Source organism: Carassius carassius, chromosome 41 (genome assembly GCF_963082965.1).
Source record: "Carassius carassius chromosome 41, fCarCar2.1, whole genome shotgun sequence".
Classification (NCBI taxonomy): domain Eukaryota; kingdom Metazoa; phylum Chordata; class Actinopteri; order Cypriniformes; family Cyprinidae; genus Carassius; species Carassius carassius.
Genome location: NC_081795.1, coordinates 1200907 through 1222675, shown reverse-complemented (window position 1 = coordinate 1222675; position 21769 = coordinate 1200907). Strand labels below are relative to the sequence as shown.

The window sequence follows — 21769 nt, the reverse complement described above, 5'->3', positions numbered from 1 at the left end:
TTTAAAAAAACTATTTAATCTGCAAATCGGTTTTGAAAATGACTGATAGTGATAACCATAAAAAAAAAGTTGAATATCGGCGCCGATAATCGGTCAGGGCTAAAGAGATAAACATGCTTTTTGTCACTTTCACGTACTAAATGTAATTTTTTGTCAGCCTATACTGTGTTGGGGAAAGTAACTTTTAAAAGTGATGCAATACAATATTGTGTTACTCCTTAAAAAGTAACTAACTGTATTACTTTTTATAAAAATTATATTTTTGTGTTACTTTTTATCATCTGGGCTGAGCTTGGATATTTGTTTTTAATTAATAATTGCAATAATTTATAAAATAATTTAATCTGCAAATCGGTTTTGAAAATGACTGATAGTGATAACCATAAAAAAAAAGTTTCATATCGGTGCAGATAATCGGTCAGGGCTAAAGAGATAAACATGCTTTTTGTCACTTTCATGAACTAAATGTAATTGTTTGTCAGCCTATAGTTGACCTACAGTTGACACATGAATTGGCACTTGCACTATCAAGTCAGTGTTGCATTGTCACTAAAGTTTATAAATTAGATTTTTTCCTTTTGCCAGTGTTTAAACCATTCAATGCTCATTGCACTTTCCTGGAGACCGTGCACTCATGCACACTTGCAGCGCACACATAATAATTACAGAAACACATTACTTTGTTTGCAGTGCGTATTTTTCTGTGCTCATGTTAACGGATTAAAGCGTTCCCACTCAGTCCGTGCTGCTTCTGTACCACACATGGACTACATAGGCACTGCAAACATGTGTGAACCTCACATACAGCGGACAAAATCAGGCTTGCAGTGTAAGCAATTGTACAACAATAACACAATTATAAAAACAAAAATACAGTGTATAATCAAACATTTAGGTGAAAGAAATATATATTTTTGAAAAATATAATCTAAAAAATGGCCCTCTCCACCCCTCAACTGAAAAAAAAAAAAATTCCAAAAATGAAATTCAGGCCCTGATTAAATGTCTAAAAATATTGATTGGATCATCACTATGAATAATTCTACATGATAAAATAAAGACTTTTAAAAGATGGGTATTGGTGATCGGAATCGGCAGCACCCCTAATAAAAACACAAGTACGATTTGGGCAAAAGAATGTTTTAATTCACATTCTATTCTACAAGTAGTTACAATATTTACAGTATTTAAAAAAACAACCAAAAAAAAGCAACAAATGAACAAAATAAACAGTGCATGTGTTAATATCTCAAACATTTCTCAGTAATCCTTCATGTAACAGAGAACAATAAATGCAGCTACCTGTTTGAAAGCAGCACCTGATTGAAGTGGATTTCCTGTAATACTCCATGATGAGACCTACACTATGGATTAGACTCTATCTGTAGTGTTTAGGTAGTCAGTAGTGTTGAATTAGGATTGTTAATATAAGACTTTTCTTTTAAACGAAATCTGAAATCGAAGGCCACAGACACTTTGCAGAAAAAACGCTCATCCACTTCAAAACGCACACTTATTCCTCTTTGAGTGTTAAAAAGCATTATTAAAAGCTGTGTTCGAATCAAACAAAGCATCATGCACATTCAGACCTTTTTTCTGGAGGAGGTGATGGGGTCGAGAAATACGTGATTTTGAGGCTCTTTTATCTGCCTGCAGCAAAGCCAGTTTATCATCACGACTTCAGAAATGAATAAACTAACCATCAAACAGAGTATATAAAAAACAAGGGACTTTAAGGAAGTAGTTTTAGTTGGCATCAGCTGAACTCGGTTATAAAAGAGTTATGATTTCGTCCGTCACGTCAGACGAGGGAACCGGCTCTGCTCTGCGCCGGAACCATGACGGGAACGGCACCCATGCGCTCTAGCGTGGCTTGGCTCACGGCGTACGAGTGCGTGTGTTGTTGCCCGTGTGTCACGACTGGCATCGAGGCGGCTGGTGGGCGGAGACTCAGGGAGCCGTTACTGCGAGCGATGACGGGCGGCGAGGGGGCGGAGCTTGTGGTGACCACCAGAGTCTTGGGCGGCGGCAGGGTGTGGCTCCCGTTGGTGTAGGCGAGCCGCGAGGGAACGTTTCCCGCCGCGTTAGAGCCAGCGGTGAAGGTCTGTAGCGTGTCGCCGTTGTAGCGCGTGTAGGAGCCGGTGTCGTAGCTGGGTTTGGGGTTGTGCCAGTAGCGGCTGTTGTAGGTGTTGGTGGACGTCAGTGTGTCGTTCTCCGAAGACGAGGCGTACGCTTGGAACGCTTTAACCGATGAGGATCTCTTCGGAGGGAGATCGTCCTCCCTGTATGAGGTGGGATGGGAAGATCTCAATTCAGCAATGAATTAGATATTTCCAAGCCTTTTCCAAATCTTTTTAATTGGGGAAAAAAATATTTTATCTCATATTTATATCATGTGATAAGAGATATCACACAAGCAATATTTTAGAGCAGCTGCTTGTGTCCCGAATAGCACCGGCGCAAAGATGACTATACAGTAGTTCAGTAAATAAGTAATAAGTAAATTTTAAACAATATTGTCTGTTTTTGCAGACAAAAATATCAGCTATTAAAGCCACAGCAGAACTGTTTTGAGCCTCTAAGCATCACAAATCTGAATGAATCTGGTGTTTGAACAAATTGAATGAATGAATGAATGAATGACTCAATGACTTAGTCATAAAGCATTTACCGCCAACTACTGGCAGTTTTAGTTTTTTATTTAGAGTATCACAGAATGTAAAATAATTTCATATTTACTTATTTATAGATCTAAAAAAATACATATTAGTCATTAGTCATTGAAGGGATAGACACACACACACACACACACACACACACACAAAGATACTTTATGCAATATCTATTTCAGGATTTCTCATGTAACACAATATTGGCTTTCAATTATCTTTTGTGGGAAATTTTCACAGCCAAATTTGATGTGTGATTAATAGGCGATTAATTTGATTAATTAATCACCACGTTGTGTAATTAATTGGATTAAAAATATGAATCAGTTGACAGCCCAAGTTAACACAAAATGTTTTTCATTCAATGTTTATGGAATGTTCATCTTTCAGTGTTCTAATGATGTCATTTTTACTTTATGAATGTTCTAATAACTCTGAGATTAACATTCTTGGAACATTCTTATGATGTTATTTGTACTTGATGAACATTCTAAAAAAGTTTTTGTAGCCTTTATATTGATATAAAGTCAAGACACACCTGATCTCGTTGGGAATCTCCTCCTCCTCGTACTTGTTCTTGTTTCTCCAGAAGAAGAGCGTGACGAGGCCCAGTAAAGAGCAGATGAGGAGCGCCAGGATGGCAGTGATGATGATTCCTGCGATCAGACCGATGCTCTGAGACTGCGCTGTCACACATCAGAGACAGAGAGACGGCTGTGAGGTCACATACCAGACCAGACGTGTGATCTAACCTGATAACTGCTGTGTGGTCTCCTATCATCACTGTTACTGCACAGATCTGAAGTATCCAGTCATATTTACAGCATAATGTGGAATCTCAGAATTTGGCAAAACAAATAAATAAAAGTTAAACTTTTAATAAACTGTTTTTAAAATTGTAAGTTAATTAATATGTTAGTTAGCCATGTTTTTTGATGACAGCTGTATGTGTATATTAAAACACAACAGATTATTATCAAATATAGACAGAAACTCAAAGGTCTTCACTACAGCCTTATAATAAAGGTTCAGTTTTTTAAAAGGAATATCACAGTTTTCCTCTATGTTTTAATTTGATCAGTAAACCTGTTATTTAGCACATTGTTTGTTTGCAAAAAAAAAAAGAAAATAATTGTTACAATTACGTTTTAATACAAAAATACATATATATAAATAAAATAAATAAATGTATGCATTTAGCAGACTTACATTGCATTCAGTCTAACAATTTTTCCTTGGGATATACACACACACACACACACACACACACACACACACACACACACACATATATATATATATATATAAAAATGAGTAATAAAGTTTTATTATTTATGTTTTATGCCTTCATTTGATTATGATCATTTTTAATAATAAAGTTGTATTATATAATAAAATTTAAATATATATAGATATGAAAATAAAATACAACTAAATTAAAATAAAATTAATAAAATTAATAAAAAATATTTATATATTAATTAAAAAAAACAGTAAAATAAAAATAATAAAAAAGAAAGAAAAAAGAAAAAACTAATTTATATTCTAAAAAGTAAATTCTAAAAAGTAAATTTATATAATAAATATTTATATTTATATTATATATTATATTCCATAACAATTTAGAAATGTAATAGTTTAAAAGTATACAATTTTTAACAATTATAGAGCAATGGTAAACATTTTAATAAAGTATTAAATTACAAAATTTGCGTGAATTCCACTGATTAGATATGCATTTTGATTATTTAAAATGCAATTAAACCTTTAAAACAGAATCTGGAAAAATGTAAATGGAAAACAGAATTCTGGAAACCTTAAAATGGAAAACTAGAATCAGGGAAAATAATAAAACCGAATTTGTGCAAACAAGTCTGACTCACGTGCCACGACCTGCAGGTTGAGGACGCAGGTGCTCTTCCCGATGGCGTTCGAAGCCGTGCACTGATACAGTCCAGATGTGCTGCTGCTGATGTTCCTCAGCGTGACCGAACCCTGCATCTGATCTGAGCAACACAAAACACTCATTAAACATCTGAGTGACACCGATATGAGAACAGGTTTCCTGATGTGAAAGCATTCACAGATGACATTGAGAATACTAAATAAATAAAGCATTTAGACTGTGCTCCTGTTTACAAGATCTGAATATGTTCTGGTCTTATTAAAATAAGACTACTGTACTTTGTAGGACTGTGGAAGAAATCACACTCAATTACAGACTCCAGATGTAAATAAATACATTTAAACAACCAATTATCTCGAATCCTGTTGTTCTAGAAGAGTACAGAGTGATTTTGCAGTAAACTGAATGGACTCTAGATGGCAGTTCGATCATAGTTTTGCATCAGGGCTGAATCTATGTTACAGTTTGAGAAAGTAAAAATGTCTCACAGCTGTGAAAGCTTTTTGAGGCAAAAGCAGATTGATTTATTAAGCATAAAAATATAACAGCATCTTTAGAATAAAGCTACTGGCCACAGACTTCTGAAATAATAATTCAATTTTGTGTTTGTCTTTCCTTCTTCCAAATATCCTAAAATTACAGCAAATACAGTAAAATTCTGAAATATTTTTATAATTTAAAATAACTGTTTACTATGAGAATATCTGTTAAAGTGTAATTTATTTCTGTGATGCTCCGCTGTATTTTCAGCATCATTCCTCCAGTCTTCAGAGTCACATGATCTTCAGAAATCAGAATAATATGATGAGTTACTGCTCAAGAATAACATTTTTCTAATAATAATAATAATAATATATTGTGGAAAACATGAAACAATACCATTCAAAAATCTAGGGTAAGATTTAAAAAAATAAATAATGAATACTTATTCATGGAGGTCAGTAGAGACATTTATAGTGTAACAAAATATTTCGCTTTCTAATAAATGCTGTTCTTTTGAACTTTGTTCATCTGTGAATCCTGAAAAATAAAATGCATCACAGTTTCCACAAAAATATTGAGCAGCACAACTGTGTTCAACATTGATAATAATCAGAAATGTTTCTCGAGCAGTAAATCATCATATTTTCATGATTTCTGAAGATCATGTGACACTGAAGACTGGAGGACTGATGCTGAAAATACAGAGATTCACACAGAAAACAGTTCTTTTTTATTGCAATAATATTTCACAATTTTACTGTATTTTTATTCAAATAAATGCTGCCTTGATAAGCAGAAGAGACTCTTTCACAAACATAAGCGTGATTCTGAAGCGTGACGTTCTGAGAGAGCGGGTCAGGTCACCTCACAGACACACACAGTGGACCGGGAAGGGCAAAGGTCACGCCACAGCAGGAGTCAAGAGCTGTGCATTTACCCCAGAACGTAGGACAAAACGGGATTCCCACGGGCAGAGGTTTAGTACCTTGCATGGCATTGTGGGGCAGTTTGGGCACCGACTCCAGCTTCTCCCAGGAGTAGGTGGGTGTCGGGATGCCCTCGTCTGAACCACAAAACAGCATCACATCACTGCCCACGTCCAGTGACCCCTGAACACGACAGGACGGGGTGGACGGAGGAACTGCAGGTGCAGAGAGAGAATACAGATCAGCATTTTACACCTGTGTGCTTCACATCAGCTGCCACGACCTTCAAAACAGCTTGCGTACTAGATTTTATGCTAAAAGTGTGATCTTGTGAGACAGTGTCTATGTCTGAAGGTCACGTGCCAACATTACAGATGTAGTACATTCATGCACACTATATAGAACCCATGGCTACATTTTTTTTAAGGTGTCCTTGTTACAGTGTAATATAACATAAGTACTGAGTAATATTAATTAACTATATGTACTTACTCTATGGTTAGGGTTGGGATTAGGGTTTGGCTTATGGTTACTCTCATGTAATTATGCATAATTAATTGTTATTACAATAGTAAGTGCATGTAACGTGTATCAAGGACACCTTAAAATAAAGTGTTAATGAACACGCTTCTGAAAGGTTGTTAAGCAAGTTCTTAAATGTAGTGAGCTAAAAGTGAATTTAAAATAAATAAAACCAAAATAGTAATATTTAGAAAATAATAATACATAAACGACAAGCACACTACGAATTACAAAGAAAAATAAAACTAGAAATTAAAATATTTTTTTAATATAAAACACAAATGAATTCAAAAAATAAATAAAGACTATAATAGTAAATAAATAATACTGAAATAACACTTAAACGGAATAAAAAAAAAAAGAAACCTAAATAGTAATTAATAGTTAACTGACAAGTTCATAACAAAATAAAAATGAAAATATAAAAGCAAATTCAAAATAAATAAAAAAAACTACATTAGCATACAAATAAAACTAAAATAACTAAATAACTGAAAATGGGTTAAACCTTAACTCTAATATCTTCAACTAATAAAATGATAAAAAAGCACCTAAAATGACCTAAAACTAAAGTAAAAATGTAATTTTTTTAATGAAGGCAAATTCAAAATGTAAAATTAAAAACAAATGAAACCTAAATAGTAATATTTAAAACAATAACAAATAAAATAATAAGCACATTGCAAAATTCTAAAATAAATAAAAACAAATTAAAATGAAAACTAAAAATATAAAAGCTAATTCGAAATATAAATAAAACTATAATCGTACATAAATAATAAAATGAAACTAAAGCTAATTTTAAAAATAAATGTAATCTAAATAGTAAGATTTATATATATATATATATAAAAAAAAAACTAAAAATACAAAAATAAAAGCTGAATCCATATATAAATAAAATCTATAACAGTTTATAAATACTGTTTGGACGCAGCTTATTTGATCGGATTTTGTTTAAGAAAAAAGCATCCATCAAATTATAATAAAACAAGTCAAGAAAAGAGATTTTAAAACTGTTGTTTGTATTGCTCTCTTGATCATTCACCACAATGGAAACTGAAGGACAAGCAAACAGCATTGCATTGTGGGATACAGTAAAAATTACAGTACAAAACTTAATTTTTGATTAGTAATATGCATTGCTAAGAATTCATTCAGACAACTTTAAAGATGATTTTCTCTATATTTAGATTTTTTCAGATTCCAGATTTTTTAATAGTTGTATCTCAGCCAAATATTGTCCTCCTAACAAACCATACATCAATGGAAAGATGATCTATGCAGATTTCAGATGATGCATAAATCTCAATTTCTGAAGGATTGACCTTATGGCTGGTTTTGTGCTCCAGGGTCATGTATATGTGTTCTTCGTGACTCACCCAGCACAGTGAGGCCGATGACGCCGATGTTGCGCCCCCCGCGGTCAGGCAGGTTGTTGACCAGACACTGGTACGTCCCTGTGTCCGACAGCTGAGTGTTATTGATGAAGATCGAGGCACTTGTGCTGGGCATGATGGAGACGAAGCCCACGCGGCCGTTCATGTGATTGGCCAAACTGAAGACCTGGCCGCCCTGATAGATGATCACCTGTACGCAACAAACAAGACACATTAATATAACAGAAACCTCTTCATTTATGCAGCTTTTCAGGTAAAACAGGTCATGCATGATTCTGTGTGCACTGTAAATATGAATATTAAATGCAAGAAAGAGCACATATTTATTTATACAGTACAGACTGTTTCAAGCAGCTTGTGTTAAAAGTGTTAAATGGTCAAATTTCGGCTGTAAAGCTGCTCTATATTATTAATATCAACGTCTTTTAAGCTCTAAATGAGCAGCTGAAGGCAACAGTGACCAATCACAAACCAGTATGCAAATATCTCAATGACATCATCACTGCACGCAGAAGTAGTCGGAGTTTGAAAGCTGAATATTTGAATGCAAATCACATTTAATCTTTAATATGAATGTTCATTTAAATATGCAAATTTATGAACTCGATGCAGAGCCAAGAGTTAAACTATGAAACAAAGTTTTAATAAGGTTCGTTTGATCTGGCTGAACTAAACGTGGAAGACTGCGGAGCAGAAAAATACGAAGAACTTTTAGATTCTAGAGCTTTTTAGAGATTTTTTTATTTCAAGTAATGTTTTTTATTATTTTAGTTAACATTAATAACCCTAAATATTTTTTAAATTATTTATATATATTATTTTAGAAAAACATGCACTGACAAAACAAGACCAGGAACGTAAATCTAAAAAGAGTTCCTTTTGATGTTTGATATTAAAAAGCAAGTATAAAAAGATATAAATAAGATGAAATAAGGATGTTTCATATTTTCCATTTGAAATTCTGAAATTCCATTGAAGTCAATTATTGAAAGCATTTAGCTATGCAGCATTCTGAGCTTTGGCCAGTCTGAGCTACTTGAATATTCAACACACACACACACACACACACACACACACACACACACACACACACACACACACACACAACACACACACTCTGAGAGTATAAAGCATTTTAAATTACTTTGATCTTTGTTAGAAGTCTCTGTGATCTGCCACATTAAAAGACACCTGCTTCACAGTGTGTGTGTGTAATAGGGATCATGGGAGGGTTTCAGTGGCCTTGGAGAGGCTCAATAATCACACACACACACACACACACACACACACACACACACACACACACACACACACACACACACACACACACACAGTGTTTTGAGCAGCAGTACATGATGCTCTCATGGACTCTGGGTTTCTTACAAATGAACAGGCAGCACTTCAGCTGAGATGAATCAAGACAAGCCCAGCAGCCAATGTGTGTTTGTGTGTGTGATATAAGCTGTGTAAAAGAAAACGATGGGAGTGATGTATAGGTATATGTGTCAGAAAAAGAAAAATTTGTGTTTCGCTCTAATGCATGTTATTAGCCGCCTAATTCATCATAACGACTCAATAGTGCACATTATTGATGAGCTCTTATTAGTAGGGGTGCAAAACAGCCAAAAACGTAAACCGAAAATGAATGTCACCCGCCCATCCCATCCGTGAGCAAGCGCTTAGGTTTCACTCACGGTCGAGCTGTTATCACGCGTCTGCCTATCAAAGATTAAGCATGTCAAAGGGCTCTCACAATCAAAAAAAGCTTGTCACAAAAGCTGCACAATCGATCGGACCAACCAACACAAGTTTCGAAAACGAAAACAGGGAATCGATTTTAACGGCCTTCTCTCGGAGCGCGTCCAGCTCGTCACTATACGCTCGCAGCGAACGCGCGTCACACAGCAACGGCAGGTTCTGACACACACACACACACACACACACACACACACACACACACACAGCCTATTAGTGCATAATATCAATGTAGCCTTCAGTAATGTTTTTCATTGATGTTATGGCAGTCCACATTGCTGACTTGTGCACGTCTCAAGCGCCCTCTTTACGTTCGCCCTAATGCCTGTTTAGTTGTCGGTGGATTTGCCTATATTTGGCGTTGAAAAACGGATCAACGCCAAATATGGGCAATTTACTAACGATTCAATGAACACTTTGCCTATGTCTCAAAAATCGAACAGGATTTTTTTTTCACAAAAGTGACAGCCCTATACGAGAGGACACCAAAGTTGCAATATGTAGCATTTGTTCTGCAAAAATCTCCACAATTGTGGATTTTTTTTGCACAATTTTTAAAAAACTATTTTATTTGATGGAACATAAAACTTGAAGAATAATTATTATTTATATTTATTGTTAAAAATATTTTATGTTTTGTTATGTAACTGTTAATAAAAGTTTAATTATTATATTTTGATTTTTCAATTCAGATCCATTAAATCCAAGCAATATATATATACGTTTTTAAAAGAAGCCATTTTCGGCTTCAGTTTCGGTTTTCGGCCAAGTGCATCCTAAATTTTCGGTTTCGGTTTCGGCGCAGAATTTTCATTTCGGTGCATCACTACTTATTAGTGCTGTTTTCATCACTAGTGCTGAGCAAAGACGACAGTGACCAATCACAAATAAATATGCAAATGCAACAATGACATCATCACTGTCAGCTGAAGTAGTTCGTATTTGAAAGTGAATATTTTAATGAAAAATAATAGGAAGATAATCTACTTTTTTTTCACACAATTCAGAATTATTTTTTTCTCTCAAAATTTTTAGTTTAGGCTTAAAAAAAGATGGATATAAATTCAGAATTGCGGTAAAAAGGTCTTAACTAAAAGTGTAATTAAAACTAAAACTTAAAAAAATATATTACTTTAAATAAAATTAACAATAAATGAAATAAAACAATAAAAAATAAAATATCAAAAATCTTAGACTTATTTTATTTCATTTTAAAACTGAAATAAAAATGAATAACTATAAAGATATAATTAAAAAAAGAAATAGAAAATACACAGAAAAATGACTAAAACTGTACCTGAAATTAAAATGAAGACAACAAATATAAAAATAAAATAATTCAAAAATATTAATAAAAGATTTCAAAGTATCTCAATGATACTAAAATAAGACTGAAGAGTGAAAACGAATCAGATTTCCTCCCACTTGTTTCCAGTGAGATGAAAGGAGGTCATCATCTGTGTACAGATGGTCATCAGCGCTAAGAACGGCCACATCATGAGCTGCCAATCATTAAGCCCCTCCCCCTTACGACTCATCTGCCCCACCTCCATATGACTGCAGTGTCTTCCCTGATTCAGTCACTTCATAACATGTTTGCCACACGTATGCAGAGAAACATAAACATAAATATGACAGAATAAAATATAAATATGCATAATAAAATATGCTAAAAAGTTTTACTTGGAATAAATGCACTAGCTGAATCTGCAAATAAACAAATGATTTGGCTTTGAAGCTGTACACACACATGTAGATCTGCTGTGTGAATGCAGAAGATTACAGCAAACACAGACGGACGTGAAGAGTTCATGTTCTGAGCAGAAGCAGGTCAGACGGGTTGATAGCATGTGTCTTTATGATAAGCTCAACATATGCTAAAGACACGGAGGCATAAATCCCTCACTTATATGAAGTGCTGAGCATGCTGGGATACAGCCGACATACGAGTGAAACTAGAAAATAACTGTTACTAAATCCACATATGCACTGAAGTTGCATTCATATTGTTGTCATATGACTTTGATTATGGGAATACATATTAATTAAAATTTTAATCCAATTCTGCATTAAAAAAAAAATCTTTTTTGGAAGCCAGATCAAAAGATGAGTCTAAAGTGAACCGTTTAAACCCCTTTCAGTCTTCACAATGGAATGGATGGTGAGATGTTGAGTGCAGTGCATTGTGGGATACAGTACTGGAGTGTTATATACTGCAAAGGCAATAATTATTAGTATGCATTACTCATAAAGCCATTATAAAAAACATTTTCAGTAACTGAAATAAAGCTAAATTCAAATTAAATATAAATATATTACAAAAAAAACTTAAACTTAAAGAACTTAAACATATAATTAAAAATAAATAAATATGAGAAATGTTTCCTTGGCAACTAACTGAAATAAATATGTAAATAAATAAATAACGAGCAGCTGTTGTGTTCTGGCCTGTGCGGCTCTACGTTAATTAGTGCAGAAGATTTGTTTGTTGTGCGTGTTATATTGAAACACATGGAGGCAGGTGTGTGTGTGTGTGTGTATTTAGGTTACCTCTACAGAGTTACAGGTAAGAGTGTGTGTGTGTGTGTGTGTGTGTGTGTGTGTGAGAGAGTGTGAGAGAGACATTGTGTGTGTTCAAGTTATATTCACAGAGTTACAGGTAAGAGTGTGTGTGTGTGTGAGTGTGTGAAAGAGTGTGAGTGTATGTTTGTGTGTGAGTGTGTGTGTGATTGTGAGTGTGTGTGTGCGTTACCCAGAGGGCAATGCGCAGATATGCGCAGATATAGTACAGGTGAAGAAAAAAAGAAGAATACGACATCAGATACTTTGAATGAACATTCTATTAACATTACTGTAAGAAATGAAGGAATTAATCACTCACTAATTAGCTTTCCGAACAATAAAGTGAAGTTTTCTTCGTGTGTAAATGACTCATTAGTCTAAAACTACATGCCGCTTGATTATATTTTAATTTAGCAAGCATAAACAATAATCATTAGAACAGCCTGCAAAAATAACTACGGCTGTTTTCTGGTGCCGTGACCCGGATTTGCAGATTCTCTTGATCTTGTTTTTTTTTTTTTGTCATTTCTGTATATATATAGTCCAGCAGTAAACATGGGAATGTTTGTGGAGGGCTGCTGGTCATTCTGTTGTGTGTTTACGAGGCACTGAACTGCATCCATGCACAAAGTCAGATGACGGTCATGTTTTAAGTAAATGAATCACTGGCTCTGTCTCAGCATCCAAGTGACACGCTCATGATTCTGCCCTTCTCTTCAGCTTTCTCAGTCCGTTAATGAACACGGGGAAGGTGCAAAATTTCAACAGGAAGTCTACAGTCACATGCGGTTTTCAAAGAGAGAAAAACAAATGTACTAAAAATGGAAACCATGAAATATGAAATGTGAAAAAACATTTGTGTTAAAACTCCATCAACACCACAAGCAACAAAATTACATCAAATCTTTTATTCAAACCAATGAAGGTGTCTATACCTGAACTTGCATTCAAGCTAATTAATGTTTTCCTCATAATATCATTGCTCATTTTTAATTTACCAATTAATCCAACCAATGCATTAAAAAAATCCATGTTTTTTAGTAAAACATTAGTAAACATACATTAAAAACACCTTTTGCAACCAGGGCGATATGCATGATGTTATTTAGACTTTTGTACATCTATGGAGTTAGATTAGTCTCAAGAATACTTTGGCTAATTATATTTAGCCTATTTCATATACATCACAAACTTTGAGGACTGAATTTCACTCCACTGCCACACATCGATGAACCACTGCAGCATAAAAAATCTATGTTTTTCATCTGAAAGTCCAAGTTTATGCAAGTAAAATTTATATATTTTGTTTGAAAAAATCTGAGAGTAATATTGTTGTTTTGTCAGAGAATTAATATTTAAGTGTAATTTAATCAAATGTAAATTTAATTAAAGTCATTGGCAATTCCAATGTTCCATGTTACTATAAATTTCACAGAATAATATATTTCCATAAAGTTTCTCACAAATCTTCATAATATGTTTTTCTTGTATTGCACCAATTTTCTAAGAATTTCTCAATTTCTTTACGGTTTCTTAGGTTAATGTATAAAAAAAAAAATGCACATTCACATGTTGCTAAGAAGCTATTCATCAGATGCAATATGGTTTTAGCTGAAAGAATATTATGTTTTGAAGCTACAGGTCTAAAAAGTTGCATGCAGACTGAAAATGCATTGGTTGGGTTTATGCTTATAACAATGATAAAGCACTTTTCCTGAATTGTTTCCTGCTGAATATTGTTGCACTCCAAAATACAGCACACTGCATGTAAGTGTGGTTCAGATTAATATGTCTGTGTGCGGTTTGGTTTATCACCTGCTCTGGCTGGTTGGCGTTGGCTAGCGGCGTGACCATCCATATGATGTAGAGATTATTGAGGGCGGCGCTGGTGGTGAACGTACAGGGCAGGACGGCCGCTTGACCCCTGGCCACCTGAACGCTGCTCTGACTCACCGTTACTTCCAGTGCATGCACACACACTGAGGAAAAAACACACACACGATTGAAAAATAACATGCATATTAAACACACAGCCAGCAGGTTATATATGCACTCACATAATACATAATACAGTGACACCTCACATGAAGGTAATAATATAAATGTTTAAATTTACACGTTTTAAAAAGTATTTTCATTGTTAGTTCATGTTACCTAATGCAGTTAGGTAATGTTAACATACAAAACCTTGTTGTAAAGTTTTACCAAAAATACTTATAAATAAACACTGAAATTTAGAATTTTTAAAGACTTTAATAAAACAACACTAAAGAATCAACGTAGATTCAGTTTGCAAAACCACAACAGTGATTCAACCTTGATGCACGTCATTAAATAATTGTGACAATGCCAGCTGGGTAAAAACGAACCAACTCACATCCTGAGATGTTTAGGTCAAACACAATCACCATGACAAATATTGCATGAGCTAAACACATTAAACGTCTTCAACTAGGTTATGTTCTCAGAGGTCTGTGGGTGTTATCTGAACTCAGGCTCATTATGAACCGCAATCATGAAACATGATTTTACCAGGTGTGCAGTTATATATTTAATGCTATTTATGGTTCTATTGTTTATTTTTTAAGAAGAACATCCTCATTCATGAATATGATTGGATTAGCATGTGCATGAACAGCACAATAGCTCTAATCAGAAGAGATGAGAGGACTCGTGTTTCCCAAGCCTCGTTAACACAATATCAGATGATTATCATCTGGCCAATCACGTCAGAGGAAGTCAGATCCTCACCAGCTGAAGTTATCAGTGAGTGACTACTAACATACGGCACGGGATACACTGTATACTACTTAAACCTAAAAATTACATTTGCTTAGTGCATTGCATTCTGGGATATAGCTTTTTCTGGGATATATTCATGCAATGATAAAGGTGTAATATATATATATATATTACATGTAGTGTAAAATAGCATTAACTTTTGGCAGTCTGATCAAACGAGTCAAGAAACTAGTGTTAAAATTTTTTAATTTATAAAGGTAAATTCTTACATTCAAAAAAACAAACAAATGCAAAATATTTTGCACTTTTAATATAAGAATAAAGCATTTAAAAATGCAGTCTGCTCAAATAAGTCAATAAACGTGTTAAAATTGCAGCTGATGTTGCTGGTCAATCCTCATAATGAAAATAGGTCATATTGATTATCATTTAAAAAAATTATAATAATAATAATTTTTATTTGGTGTAAAAATGCAACGTTTGGCAGTCTGAGCAAACAGTGAGTCAAGAAAATATTACAATTGTAGCGGACATTGCTGTCAATTTGTCACAATGTAAACGGAAGATCACACCAACTATAAAAAAAAAAAAAATAGAAATATTTATAATAATACAAATTAAAAAAATGCAAACAAAAATATATATTCCATTTTTAATTTAGTTAAAAAATGCATTAAATTTTGGCCATCGTCTCAAACAACGAGTCAAGAAAGCTGACATTGCTTACAGTTCATTATTTACACTGCAAGGTCGGATCAAGAGCACTGCATTGTGGGATACAGTATCACACACTGTGCTCTGTTGCAAATGCCATATTTTGGCAAATGTAGAAGGTCATCTGGGTATTTTTTCCATGCATGCAGAAAATGTGCACATTGTGCGAACTGCATACTATAGAAACAGTACTAGTATTCTTTTCTACATACAGCCACAGTGACCTTCATCCGGTGAGAAGTGCTGAATTCTGCAGTGTGTGTGAGTGTGTTTCTACCCACTTCTCCAGACAAAAACACAATCCCTTCGCTTGCCTTTAATTGGGAATATCAGCTTGCTCGGCCCGGAGTCTCCTGCAGTACTTTGGGAGAGAGTAGCTCCTTCAGTCTACTAATGCCAAGATCTGTGTTTATTAATGCACGAGAGTCTCACCCCAGAGAGAGAGAAAGAGGGAAGGAGGTGGATCTGTCATCTCATGGCCCCCCAGTCTGTCTCTCTCTCTCTCTCTCTCTCTCTCTTTCACACACACACACACACACACACACACACACACACACACACACACACACACACACACACACACACACACATGCATTAAACTGACCAAAAGTGTCAGTAAAGACAATTCTAATGTTACAAAATATTTTATTTCTAATAAATGCTTCTTTTGAACTTTCTATTCATCTGTGAATCCTGAAAGATTAAATGCATGAAATGTTTCTTGAGCAGTATATCAGAATGATTTCTGAAGATCATGTGACACTGAAGACTGGAGGAATGATGCTGAAAATACAGCTGCACATCACAGAAATAAATTACAGTTTAACAGAGATTCACACAGAAAACAGTTATTTTAAATTATAATAATATTTTACTATTTTAACTATATTTTTGGTTAAATAAATGCAGCCTAGGCAAGCAGCTCTGTTTAATCAGACAGTGAAGCAGGAAATGATGTCATACTGTAAGTAAAGGTCAGTTGGGAACGGTGAAGTTCAGTCTGTACTTGCTCTGCACAATTCCACTTCAGCAAAAACATTAAATTCAGAAGTGATTCTTACACCTTTCCCTCAGTCGGCTAAAACAGGCAAAGCTTCACCAGTTCCTCCCACTCCTCTGTTAAAAATACTCACTGATCAGTGATCATCACTCACATGCCCAGTGACGCTTTCTCTTTGTGGACACAAAATAAGAGATCAACCGATAATCGGTTTCACCAATAGATTTTTCCGATATTAATTTTTCAGCATAGTTTTGTTTACTGGATCCAGCAATAAAAGAATGCATGCAAGACTTATTCCTGGATTTACACTCAACACTTCTTTACTTATTAGCTTAATAAACAATTAAAAAACTTAAACTTGATTTAAACTAAAACAAAACATTACTTATTGTTATTTTTTTATAGTTTCATATTTTTTAGATATAACTGTAACAAAGTTAATATTGTTGCTTTTTAATAGTTTAATCTTTTATCATAAAACTGTAAAACTGTTGCTTTCTTTTAGTTTTTTTGTAAATTGTAAAATATTGTTAATATGATTGTTGCTTTTTATAGTTTAATCTTTTTATAAAACAGTAACATTGTTATTATTATTGTTGCTTATTTATAGTTTAATCTTATGTCTAAAGTTAATATTACTATTGTTCTTATAGTCTATTTTTTTACTGTAAAATATTGTTAATATGATTGTTGCTATACCATGCTATGGTTTTATTGTTGTGATACAAAGATGAAATAGAAAAAAACCCAAAAACGTTAAAAGTGAAATATCGGTAGTACATATCAGTTACAACTCAAATCAATATTTTGTGTCTAAATATTTTGTTATGTGACAAGTAACCATGTAAAAAGCATGATAATCTACATCCAGCCAGTTATTACTGCAGAATATTGCTACGCATCGGTGGTTATTCTGCGATAATAGCCAGTAGGATGTACATTATTCTTTACTCGTATTTTTTCAGTATCAGAGATCTCAATATGTTCTCAAAAATTTCTTATCAAACTCTCCTAAGATTGAATGATGCTCATTTTAATGTTCATGTTATTCCTCTTATTGTCAACATCTATTGGGCCTTTTTAGTTCAAATTGATTGCCGATATGGCGATATCAACTCATTCTGGCCAATCTGGCATATCCGATATATGGACATCCGACCTATGTCTAAACACACATATCCGATTCCCCACAGAACATATTTGATCATAAAGTTTATGTTTTATTGCTGGTGTGCGCTTTTTATTGAGATGGAAACGAAAAAAAAATTTGCACATTCAGCAGCTGGTTTTCCACCTTTGTTCTGTGAATTTTATAAATACAACAGCTTTACTTTACAACTAAAACCTGCATTATATTTCTTAGCAATGATGTGATGACTTGATGTGAACTATGTGAATAATTTGAATAGCATGCCCATTCAAAACCCGAGGGTCTACCATGTGCATAGTAAAGCGATAACTTAAGTGGGAATTAATTAAAACACAGATATCGGATACCAGTCATGTGTAAAGTAAATGTAAACAGGCGGGTCAAAAGATGGGATCTGTGCATTAAGACGTGTGTGTGAGGACAGGACTGGACGTGGTGTGATGTGAGATCAATCCCACAGGTAGCAGATTGTTACCTGGCACGTCCTCGCCGTGTTTGGCTGCTATCCCAGAGTGCTTGGCAGGGCAGCCATATTGTGAGGATAAAAATAGCCTCTCTAAAGGCCAATTTATACTTCTGCGTCGGGTGCGCGTAGAAGGTACGGGCGTAGCATACGCATTGACGTGTACCATACGTCGTACCCTTCGCCGTACCCTGACGCGCACCTCCTCAAAAATGTAACTACGCGTCGCGGCGACGCGGACCGCAAGATCTGTGATTGGTCGGCTTGGTAGCATCGCATTTCCGGCTACGCATTTCCGGCGTGTTCTTCTGCACCGCCCGCCATTTTTAAATTCAGAAGTTCAGGTGAAAGTTCAGTGAAGAAAATGGAAATGGACCAAGTGACCGAGCGATTAGTTGAAGAAGTGCGGAAATACAGCCATCTGTATGACTCGTCTTCTGCAGAATACAAAGACTGCCAGATGGCAGCGAATTCGTGGTGAGAGATTTCCTCCAACGTCGGTTTGGATGTAGCGGATTGTATGAAGAGATGGAAGAACTGTCGAGACAAGTACGTTCGCCTCCGTAAAAAGCTCGCCACAAGGAGCGGGGATCCAGGAGGGAAAAAAGTCCCAGCGTTTTATTTATTCCTGTCTTGGCTGGCACCTCATGTGAAACACCGGCTTACGGAGTCAAACTTTGACGATAAGGTAAATAATGCACGTCCTTTATGAACCTCTGTTGTTTTTAGGTTAGCTAACTTAACTAGCAATGCTACCACGCCGTAACGTTATTGATTAGTGCAAAAATAATATACCTGGGAAACAAAAAGCATGTGTAATGGGTTTTAATTATATTGTATTTATATTATATGTAATAGATTGTAATTATATTGGGCTTGCAGATAATACAAACGCAACAACATAGCATTTGCAATGTAGGAATATGCAGTATTCATAGCTCTGTTTATCTGTGAATTAACACTGGATGCATCAGCTTTTATATATAAAAGACTAACTTACACTATTTGCTATTTCTTTCATAATCGCAGGATGGGAGCGATTCAAGCTCAAACTCCAATGGTTCGGCTGTTGTGAGACCTTCAGCCAATAACGACCAACTAGCATGTCCACCGTCCTCCCAGCCATCTCTTCAGTCCCCCCAGCCATCTCTTCAGTCCCCCCAGCCATCTCTTCAGTCCCCCAGACATCGCTTCAGTCCCCCCAGACATCTCAGTCCCCCCAGACATCTATTCAGCCCCCCCAGACATCGCTTCAGTCCCCCCAGACATCTCTTCAGCCCCCCCAGACATCGCTTCAGTCCCCCCAGACATTTCAGTCCCCCCAGATATCTCTTCAGCCCCCCCAGACATCGCTTCAGTCCCCCCAGACATCTCAGTCCCCCCAGACATCTCTTCAGCCCCCCCAGACATCGCTTCAGTCCCCCCAGACATTTCAGTCCCCCCAGACATCTCAGTCCCCCCAGACATCTCTTCAGCCCCCCCAGACATCGCTTCAGTCCCCCCAGACATCTCAGTCCCCCCAGACATCTCTTCAGCCCCCCCAGACATCGCTTCAGTCCCCCCAGACATTTCAGTCCCCCCAGACATCTCAGTCCCCCCAGACATCTCTTCAGCCCCCCCAGACATCGCTTCAGTCCCCCCAGACATCTCAGTCCCCCCAGACATCTCTTCAGTCCCCCAGTCCAAGGATGGCACAGAAAAGGAAGAGGAAGGAACAAGAGGACTGGGTCCAAATGCAAGTTGCTCGGTTGGAGGCTCAGTTGGAGGAACGGCGGGTCGAGCTGCAACAGAGACTGAGTCATGGAAATGACGAGAGCGACCGGTTTGAGCACACTGTTGCACTATCTTTATATAGTTTGCACTTTTGCATCTTTTAGTAAGTTGTCTGTTAGCACATTTGTGTATATAGTTTGCACTTTTGCATTTATTCATATTTTGCTTGTTTGCACTTATTTGTGCAGGTTTTATTTTTTGCACATTTTTGTAAATAGTATGCACTTTAGCATTTTTGTTTTTTAATAATTTTGTCTGTTTGCACCTATTTGTGCAGGTTATACTATATAGTTTGTAGCTTTTGTGTACAGTTTTCTCGTGCATTTTTATTGTTAATAGTGTATCATTGCACCTTAATACTTTGTACTAACTTGTACATAGTATGCCCGTTTGTGTATATAGTTTGCATACAAAAAATTGCCTGTTCCTGCTGTTTGCACATTGTTTTGTGCAGGTTACTGCAAATAAAGATTAATGTATAGTTTACCCATTTGTGTGTGTTTGCTCTTTAGCATCTATTTTTAATCTACAATTCTAGACCATTGCACCTTTATACATTGCACTTTTACATATTTTAACCTATTTGTATATATAGTTTGAAACCAATTATGTCATTTCCTGCTGTATGCATATTGTATGGTTCAGGTTACAGCAAATTAAGATCAATAACAGTATTTATTTGTGTATAGTTTGCTCTTTTGCATCTATATTTAATATAAACAATTCTAGACCATTGCACCTTTACATGTTACATTATTTTATACATAGTTTGCACATTGTATTGTGCATGTTACTGTAATTAAAGAAGAAACAACGTGAACAGTTAAAACTGGTATTTATTTACATGGTTGCATGTCATTTATTGGTGTATATATTTTACACCAGTACAATTTACTGACCAAGTTGACCACGACACACTATGTTGTTCTGCCATGGCACAATTCCGTGGGGTGACTGAAAGAAGGCCGTCAGGTCATTCCGTACACCAACTGCAGCTCTGGTGGAGCGGGCCCTTGAAAGGTGACGTGGATCTAGTGGTTCCAAAAGATTTGTGTCCCCTGACACCACTCTGCGCCACTCCCCGAGCTGAGGTGACCCTGTAGTGTCAGTGTCTGTGAAATTAGCAGGGATGTATCTGCTAACAGGTGTGCTGACCTCATCTGTGTAGGCCAGGAAGTTGTGTAAAACAGAACAAGCTTTCACCCTCCTTCTGCCTCATCAGGTTCACGGGTCGCACGTACCATCTCCTCCGACGCCTTCTCTCGTTTCTGCCTTTTAATTTGAGTAATTTCACTAAAATTAACTGTTTTTCAACCTCAATAAGCTCCAACTCCAACATGATCCGCTCTCTTTCAGTTGCCATTGCTTGTTGTAGTAGCCTAAACTCAAAACACCCGCGAGGAATCTAAACACAGTGGAACATTAAAACCCGCCCCCGCCAACTAGCGTTTCGGCGGTGCAACTGCAGAGCAACGCAGACATAACGCAGAAGTATAAATGCTCACGACGGCGTCACCTACGTGCGTAGCCTACGACGTACACTACGGCGTGCCCTCGACGCAGAAGTATAAATTGGCCTTAACTCACGGCTCGATCATTTTCGTGCTGATAAGAAGCTTCCCTCGGCTATCAAGAGGAGTGAGATCTCCCGCTGGACGAGGGCCTTCCTGCGACTGACTCACGAGCATCTGGACCTCTGAC

At 36.0% G+C, this 21769-nt stretch overlaps 1 protein-coding gene across 1 annotated transcript in view; it reads right to left on the bottom strand.

Annotated features, from left to right (window-relative positions):
* Positions 1-1402: 1402 nt before the first annotated feature.
* LOC132123352 (immunoglobulin superfamily member 11-like) overlaps positions 1403-21769 on the bottom strand; it is a 92996-nt gene continuing 72629 nt past the window's right edge. Inside the window, exons 2-7 of the mRNA XM_059533905.1 lie at positions 14039-14202; positions 7889-8096; positions 6044-6199; positions 4553-4675; positions 3208-3355; positions 1403-2282 (exon numbers count right to left, since the gene is read on the bottom strand). Coding sequence (XP_059389888.1) covers positions 1802-2282; positions 3208-3355; positions 4553-4675; positions 6044-6199; positions 7889-8096; positions 14039-14202 — 1280 coding nt within the window. The 3' untranslated portion in view covers positions 1403-1801. The remainder of the gene's footprint in view (positions 2283-3207; positions 3356-4552; positions 4676-6043; positions 6200-7888; positions 8097-14038; positions 14203-21769) is intronic.